The following is an 8819-nucleotide window of genomic DNA, read 5'->3' on the forward strand; positions in this document are numbered from 1 at the left end:
CGCCCGGCCCCGAGTAGTTAAGATTACAGATGTGTACCACCACACCCGGCTACTTTTGTATTTTCAGTAGAGACAGCGTTTCGCCATATTGGCCAGGCTGATCTTCAACTCCTGACCTCAAGTGATCCTCCTGCCTCGGCCTCCCAAAGAGCTGGGATTACAGGCATGAGCCACCGTGCCCAGCCTGATGCTAGTATTTTAGTACCCAAGCAGATGCTCCTCTCCCAAAGAGAAGCCGGGACAGACATCACAGTTATGAATGGGGGAAAATATATCATTTGCCCACATAACTCAAAGAACAAATTAAGTTTTTCATTACTGATATTGATATAGTTAATAGCAGCCTTCAAGGAACTGTGGAACTTTAGAAATGCAACTTCTATATAAATTCTGAACCTGTTGCTCAACAGTACTGTCCTGAAGACTAAGTCCTTAAATGCAAACAAGTCTTCCTTTAAACCTGTCTTTAAGGATTGTTTTCCATCAGGTAAATTAAGGACTCGAGAGATCAAAATGCTTTGTTAGAGTCTTCTTAGAGACAAACACTATTTTATACACAGTAAAATTTAGGTTGAAAAGTTTGAAACGCAAAGATTCTTCAGATCTTGCTGGTGCTGGAAAACACCTCTTACTGTGAATTGTGTCGTGCTGCCATTTCCCTGCCTCTCTGCCTCCCACACAGATGAGGACCTTTCATCTCCTGGTTTTTTCCCTATTTGAAGGGCTTCAGACACCAGATCAAGAAAACATACTCATCTTAGTCTCAAGCCCTAATTTTACATAGCATACATAAGCACCATAATAAAACGTGCAAAATGATGGAGTTACAGGTATTTCTTTTAAAAGATTCCTTAATTCCATGTCCTCCTGCGTCTTAAGTTTGGCTTGGTAACACAAAAATTTTCTCATAAAAATAGAATCTTGCCTTGGCTGGCAGTTACCATTTTACAAGTGTCAAATAGCTTTTATGGGTTGTGGTGCAGAAGAATCTGGGCACATGAGCTCTACGAAAGTTTTTTTTAATTACACATGATGTTCTAAAAAATGGTCACAAAATGTGTATTTGGCACTCAGCAGTGAACCTACCAAGACTAGACTGTACTGAGCACAATCTGAGTGATTTAACATACAAGAAGGCAGACCCTTCTAGAAATGGTTTACAGAACTATCTGCAATCGTGCTTAGTCTTTTTTTAATTATCTTGTGCTATGGCTAATATATGCTTAGTCTTATCCATTTTCAACTTACAGATTGTTAAATCTTTGCACTATGAAATATTTAAGCAATTATAGGAAAACTTTTTTTTTTTTTAACGGAGTCTCGCTCTGTCACCCAGGCTGGAGTGCAGTGGCGCAATCTTGGCTCACTGCAAGCTCCGCCTCCCGGGATCATGCCATTCTCCTGCCTCAGCCTCCTGAGTAGCTGGGACTACAGGCGCCCGCCACAGCGCCCAGCTAGTATTTTGTATTTTTAGTAGAGACGGGGTTTCACCGTGGTCTCGATCTCCTGACCTTATGATCCGCCCGCCTCGGCACTACCATGCCCGGCCTGGGAAAACATTATTTTTTTTTGGAGACAGTCTCACTCTGTTGCCCAGGCTGGAGTGCAGTGGCACGATCTTGGCTCACCGTAACCTCTGCCTCCTAGGTTCAAGTGATTCTCCTGTGTCAGCCTCCCGAGTAGTGGTAACTGCAGGTGTGCACCACCACACCTGGCTAATTTTTTTGTGTTTTTAGTAGAAACAGGGTTTCACCATGTTGGTCAGGCTGGTCTTTAACTCCTGGCCTCAACTGATTCACCTGCCTTGGCCTCAACAAAGTGCTGGGATTATAGGCGTGAGCCACCGTGCCCAGTCAAAAAAACATTTTTAATAATCAATTTTTAAACTGGATTAACACAACTTATAATGTAGTAGCTGTACTTTTGTTTCATCAACATATCATTCTCCTTCATAGTAAGTGATATTTCCAAACAAGATGTGTCTGAAAAAAAAAACAGAAGGAAAGAAGTAATCCCAATTTTGGAGAAGCCTCCTTTTCAGATCGTCACAAACATTTCACTAAATGTCTCCCCTTGGAAGTCTTTCGGTAAATCTGATGTAACACGGATATACAGATACAAAGGAGCACTCCTGTGCCTCGCTGTTATAAAGCAAAAGCAATTCTAAAATATACTCACTTAATAGTCTACAAAAACTCATTAAGCATCTATTACATGTAAACCCACAAATGGCAGACTGCACATTCTTAAATGCTGGAAAGGATCTGTGTGTTAAACTCTTCCTCAAAGACACAAGACGACACCTTTAAGCAATCACGTGTAAATCTATTATTCTGTTCTCTTTAGTTTTTTGAGAGGCTCCACTCCTACAGAAACTTGGTCAACTGAAAAACATTAAGTAATAAACCACTTTTTCTACAATATAAAGTCCTTTTCAATAGCCTTTAAATACATCTAAAATACCCACATCATTCCTTATACTGGTTATTTCTAAGTTTCTTTTCTGACACATCTTTCTTGTTGCAATATGGTTGAATGTTTTCTGAAAGTAAACTCACTCTCCATTACTTCTGCCTCCCAGCCCCCCAAAACAGTAATTCATTGACTCCAAACATTATCCAAATACCTGTAGGCAGGGCAGACGCTAGTACACGAAGCATGTCAATCACTATCGCCCTATACGATCGTTTCCAAAATGACTGCTTTAAGGTCAATGTCAAGCAAATAATGTTCAATAGCAGGCCTATATATACTAAATAACCAATAATAAAGGTTTTTTTAAAAGAAATATGACCAAACTACTTAAAAAAAAAAAAAAAGAAACAAATCACTATGTACCTGATGCTCAAGCACAAAGAGGAGATTAGCCCTGAGGAGGCACACTCACTTGCAAGACAATAAAATTAACCAAAAATAATGTCTGGAAACAACCCAGGTTGTTCAAGATCTTTGCACTTGCAATACAAGTGAGACTGAATGTAGTCCCTGTCTCACACTTGGCCCAATGCCATGGGCAATGGAGGACTTTCTTTCCACACAAATGTAACAGTTGGGAGGTCAGATGGTCTGCTTAAAGAAATACTTCCTAAAAGAGATTTTCATTATTAATTTTCATCCTAGAAAACCCATCACACCATGCTAAAGTGAAAAACAATTTACCTCTACAGCCTAAAAAACTATAAACCTTATTTTCTTTTCTAGTTTTAAAACTTTATCAAGCTTCCGTCTCTCCTTCTCTAGGAGATATTCTCAAAACTAACAAAATTCAAGCACATACATTTGTAAACAGTTTTCAATCTAAACTTATACAAACATAGAAAACTTTCAAGGCAATAAAAATGAATACCTGTTCATGATCTGCTGGAGACTTTTAAAAGTAGTACCGTGTGACATATTCTTGACTATGAAGGGGCTTGGTTCAACATAATGGTTAACAGGCTTTTCCTTTCAGAAAAGGGAAACTGTAATCTGTAACCATGTGCCACCTACCTAGAAACACAACTGCATTTACCAGCATCTTCATGCAAAACACACCAGTGCCAAGACTCACTTTCTAAGAAATCACCCTTGCTGCTAAGTAGCAACCAACAATGTTAATTAAAGCAGATCAAACTTCTGAGTTGTAGCTTTCAATTCCACTCCCAGCTCTTGGCAACCCACTCCTCTGTGCCTCAGCTTCCCCAAAACACTTCATAATAGGATATTTGATAAAGCCTCAGTTGCAGCAATCAGACAGTCAAAACACTAAAGGAATACTGAGGCATGATAAAACAATTATTTAAAAAGAAAAGCATTAGGCTGGGCATGGTGGCTCACGCCTGTAATACCAACACTTTGGGAGGCCAAGGTGGGGGGATCACCTGATGTCAGGAGTTCAAGACCAGCTGACCAACATGGTGAAACCCCATCTCTACTAAAAATACAAAATTAGCCAAGCGTAGTGGCACATGACTGTAATCCCAGCTACTTGGGAGGCTGAGGCAGGAGAACTGCTTGAACCCGGGAGGCTGACGTGAGCCGACATGGCGCCATTGCACTCCAGCCTGGGCAACAAGAGCAAAACTCTGTTTCAAAAAGAAAGAAAGAAAAGCAAAGCATTATACAAATCCAGTGTGGTGAGCTTAAAACCATTCGCTGAGCTTTGTACAACTTCTATAATTTCCTTATGTTTCCACTTCCTCATTCTCAAAAAAAGTGGGTTAACTTGTCTCCTAATTACTACCTCAGAGATATGGTATGGCAATGTGCTTTCAGCTTTTAGAGGGAAAGTGTTAAAAGCAGGAAGCAGTGCTAACCCACACAGTGTATTTGGCATTGCCCTGACAAAAGACCAGAAAATCTTGAACACTCTTAGAAAACTCCTTTTTCATCTGAATGTTCACAAGCTGCTAGTGGTAAACGAAGCTTGATTCATAACCCTATCTCACGATAGAAAACAATGCTAAATTTGTTCCACAATTTGAAAATCACTTTTAACAAACAATCTGAGAAATCGAGTTTTTTTAAAAAAACCAAATTACAAAAGATACTATGACCAAGAAGCTTATTGAGCCAGTCATGTTTAATGACAGCTTCAGTCATCAATTCTCATGTCTCTATATTTAAAGAACATAGGCTTTACATTCTTGCCAATAACTTTTCGTACTTACTTTCTCATTAAATCAAGAGTAAAGATGAAATTCAAACTGCATAAAATTTATTTTGCTTCTCTAATATTACAGCCAGAAGTAAAAATCATTCTCCACACAACTCATTAAAGAATTCAAAAGTACCACTGATTATCAACAGGCCAGAAATTATAAAGCCAAATTATATCTACCTTAAAAAGAGGGCGTTCCAGGAACAATGTTGTTTTCATTCAGTTCTGAGAGGTTAAGTGGTTAATAAACTCTGGAAAATAAAAAATAATAATTTAGTAGGGTAGGTCTTTTTTCTGAAACTGAAGGCATACTGCTCAAGTTTTGGGGAAACCTATAATTTACAAGTAGGGAAGACTGAAGGCATGATGTCATGGTTTGAGGCAGCATGCAGTAGAGTCTTCAAAAGACACAAGCAGCCGGACCTGGTGGCTCATGGCCTGTAATCCCAACACTTTGGGAGGCTGAGGCAGGCGGATCACCTGAGGCCAGGAGTTCGAGACCAGCCTGGCCAACATGATGAAACCCCATCTCTACTAAAAATACAAAAATTAGGCTGGGCACGGTGGCTCATGCCTGTAATCCCAGTACTTTGGGAGGCGGAGGTGGGCATATTGCAAGGTCAAGAGATTGAGACCATCCTGGCCAACACAGTGAAACCCCATCTCTACTAAAAATACAAAAATTAGCCGGCATGATGGCATACCTGTAGTCCCAGCTACCTGGCAGGCTGAGGCAGGAGAATCCCTTGAACCTGGGAGGCGGAGGTTGCAGTGACTTGGGATCGCGCCACTGCACTCCAGCCTGGCAAAAGAGCGAGACTCTGTCTCAAAGAAAATAAATAAATAATACAAAAATTAGCGCAGGCATGTAATCCCAGCTACTTGGGAGACTGAGGCACAAAAATGGCTTGAATGCAGGAGGCAGAGGTTGCAGTGAGCCAAGATTATGCCACTGCACTCCAGCCTGGGCCACAGAGTAAGACTCTTAAAAAAAAAAAAAAAAAAAAAAAAGACACGATTGCCTGGAAGCTAAGTGAAGAATATTTTGCAGACACATTTATAAGAGACAGCAGAACTTTCCTTTTCCAGTTCCAATTATTTCCTGATGAGAGTAATGTGAATATCTCATAATCTTTGGGTTTTTTTGTTTGTTTGGGTTATTTTGAGATGGAGTCTCACTCCGTCCCCCAGGCTGGAGTGCAGTGGCGTGATGTCGGCTCCCTGCAACCTCCGCCTCCTGGGTTCAAGCAATTCTCCTGCCTCAGACTCTCGAGTAGCTGAGGTTACAGGTGCCCGCTACCACGCCTGACTAATTTTTGTTTTTTGGGGTTTTTTAGTAGAAACGGCGGGGTTTTACCAAGTTGGCCAGGCTGGTCTCGAACACCTGACCTCAGGTGATCCACCCACCTCAGCCTCCCAAAGTGCTGAGATTACAGGCATAAGCCACCACACCCAGCCTCATAACTTATATTACATATTGTCCAACCACATAAGACTGATTTTCAAACCTGTGTTTTCTTTCCCTTTATACCTACTACTTCATTCATAAATGTCGTTAGCATATGTTTGGTGACCCAAATACAATTTCATGGAAAATTTTACCAATAGGCACTGGGTACATAAAATAGTGGTATATTAAATTGTAAAATATGAAAAAAGCACATTATCTCTAATAAGTACAAATCATAATCATTTTTAGAAGTGAACTTTAGATGACAGAATTTGAGTTTAATTCTCAAATTCTGCAGTCTATCTAGAGGTCCCCCAAGTTAAATGGTAGTCGTCAGTAGTAACACATAGAATTTCTTACCTTGAGATGCTTTTATATATTCTTACACTGTTTTTGCTTGTTTCAGTTTCTCACTGCTACTATGGCTTCACAGGCAATAAAAAATTGCTGTTCACTGTCTAACTGATTCCACAAATAAACCATGAGCTCTAGTTTATTTTCTGGTATTTTAACAGTTCAGGTTCTTTTCGTAGACGGTATATTATACTAACAACTTTCCAGTCTAGAGCCCAGTTGTTCTAATACCTCAGCTATTCAAAAGACTGGCATGAATGGGAACTGAAAAAGGCCTCTGAGCAGCCCAAATACCTAAGACCTTCTAACAAGCCCATGCTTTTTAACAACAGGGGCCTCACTCAAGCCAAGCTTTTCCATGTTGAACAATTATTGTAAGTTTGGGTGTCTAGTTTTTGTTTTGTTTCCAAATCCCCTATTCTGAGAAGCAGGGTGTCTAGTTTTCTTTTTTTCCTTTATTTTTTTTTTGAGATAGAGTCTCATTCTGTTGCCCAGGCTGGAGTGCAATGGTGCGATCTCGGCTCACCGCAACCTCCGCCTCCCGGGTTCAAGCTATTCTCCTGCCTCAGGCTCCCGAGTAGCTGAGATTACAGGTGGGTGCCACCACGCCTGGCTAATTTTTGTATTTTTAGTAGAGACGGGGTTTCATCGTGTTAGCCAGGCTATTCATCTGTGACCTCGTGATCTGCCCATCTCGGCCTCCCAAGGTGCAGGGATCACAGGTGTGAGCAATCGCACCCGGTCCAGGGTGTCTAGTTTTCTAGCCCAAAGCCGAAGTAAAAAATAAAAGCCAGGTGTGATGGCTCATGCTTGTAACCCCAGCACTTTGGGAGGCTGAGGCAGGTGGATCGCTTGAGCTCAGGTGTTTGAGACCAGCCTGGGCAACACGGCGAGACCTTGTCTCTATTAAAATAAAATTTAAAAATTTAAGGGCCGGGTGCGGTGGCTCAGGCCTGTACTCCCAGTACTTTGGGAGGCCGAGGCAGGCAGATCACGAAGTCAGGAGTTGGAGACCATCCTGGCTAACACGGTGAAACCCCGTCTCTATTAAAAATACAAAATAATTACAGCAGGCGCCTGCAGTCCCAGCTACTCAGGAGGTTGAGGCACAAGACTGGCGTGAACCTGGGAGGTGGAGCTTGCAGTGAGCCAACATCACACCACTGCACTCCAGCCTGGATGACAGAGCAAGACTCCGTCTCAAAAAATAATAATAATAATAATAATTTAAAACACACACAAAAAAAGTTAAATATAAGAACGGGAAAAGGGGCTATTAGAGTCAGACATAAAGATGATGCTAAAAAATAACCATCAACTTAGCAAAGAAAGAAGAGAGAGAGAGAGGAGAAATACAGCAGACTGCGCCCATGTGGATCTCAAATACTTTTACACAGTGATAGCTGAGATTCATACAAACATTCACATTTTGGCCAGGTGTGGTGGCTCATGCCTGTAATCCCAACACTTTGGGAGGCCAAGACAGAACTTCTTGAGCCCAGGAGTTCGAGGCCAGTCTAGGAAACAGATGGAGACCCCATCTCCACAAAAAATTTTAAAACTAGGTAGGTATGGTAGTATGTGCCTGTAGTCTCAGCTACTTGGAAGGCTGTGATGGAAGGACTGCTTGAGACCAGAAAGTTGAGGCTGCAGTGAGCCCTGACTGCATCACTGCACTCCAGCCTAGGCAATAAAGCAAGACTCCATGTCAAAAAAACAACAAAAATTCATATTTCCATATGCAAATCTATTTTTTCAAATCCTCCAATTTCAAAAGATAATTCAAAGCCATCATGATCATTACCAATATATCTATATAGTGCAGACTTACCACTGCAATTTTCCCCAGTCAAGAATGCATACTAAGCCGGGCACAGCGCTCACGCCTGTAATCCCAGCACTTTGGAAGGCCAAGGTGGGCCGATCACCTGCGGTCAGGAGTTTGAGGCTAGGCTGGCCAACATGGTGAAATCCCATCTCTACTAAAAATGCAAAAATTAGGCCGGCGCAGTGACTCATGCCTGTAATCCCACCACTTTGGGAGGTCAAGGCAGGTGGATCACCTGAGGTCAGGAGTTCAAGACCAGCCTGGCTAACATGGTGAAACCCTGTCTCTACTAAAAATAAAAAAAATTAGTCTGGCATCATGGCACATACTTGTAATCCCAGCTACTTGGAAGGCTGAGGCTGAAGAATCACTTGAACCCAGGAGGCAGAGGTTGCAGTGAACTAAGATTGGACCACTGTATTCCAGCCTGGGTAACAGAGCGAGACTCTGCCTCAAAAATAAAATAAAATAAAAATATAAAAATTAGTCAGGCATGGCCAGGTACAGTGGCTCATGCCTGTAATCCTAACACTTTGGGAGGCTGAGGC

The 8819-nt window shown here is 41.6% G+C and overlaps 1 protein-coding gene across 4 annotated transcripts in view; it reads right to left on the reverse strand.

The window, feature by feature from the left end:
- STAU1 (staufen double-stranded RNA binding protein 1) overlaps positions 1-8819 on the reverse strand; it is a 90289-nt gene that overhangs the window by 59233 nt on the left and 22237 nt on the right. For 3 of the 4 annotated variants that reach the window (XM_011995404.1, XM_011995407.1, XM_011995406.1), the window contains exon 2: positions 4820-4890. Coding sequence is in view for 2 of the 4 variants with exons in the window: in XM_011995407.1 (XP_011850797.1) it covers positions 4820-4858 (39 nt within the window). In the remaining 2 variants the exon portion in view is untranslated. Of the gene's footprint in view, positions 1-2410; positions 2416-4819; positions 4891-8819 lie in introns of those variants that run through there. The other variant, XM_011995405.1, reaches the window with a different exon arrangement.

Source organism: Mandrillus leucophaeus, unplaced genomic scaffold (genome assembly GCF_000951045.1).
Source record: "Mandrillus leucophaeus isolate KB7577 unplaced genomic scaffold, Mleu.le_1.0 Scaffold489, whole genome shotgun sequence".
Taxonomy (NCBI): Eukaryota; Metazoa; Chordata; class Mammalia; order Primates; family Cercopithecidae; genus Mandrillus; species Mandrillus leucophaeus.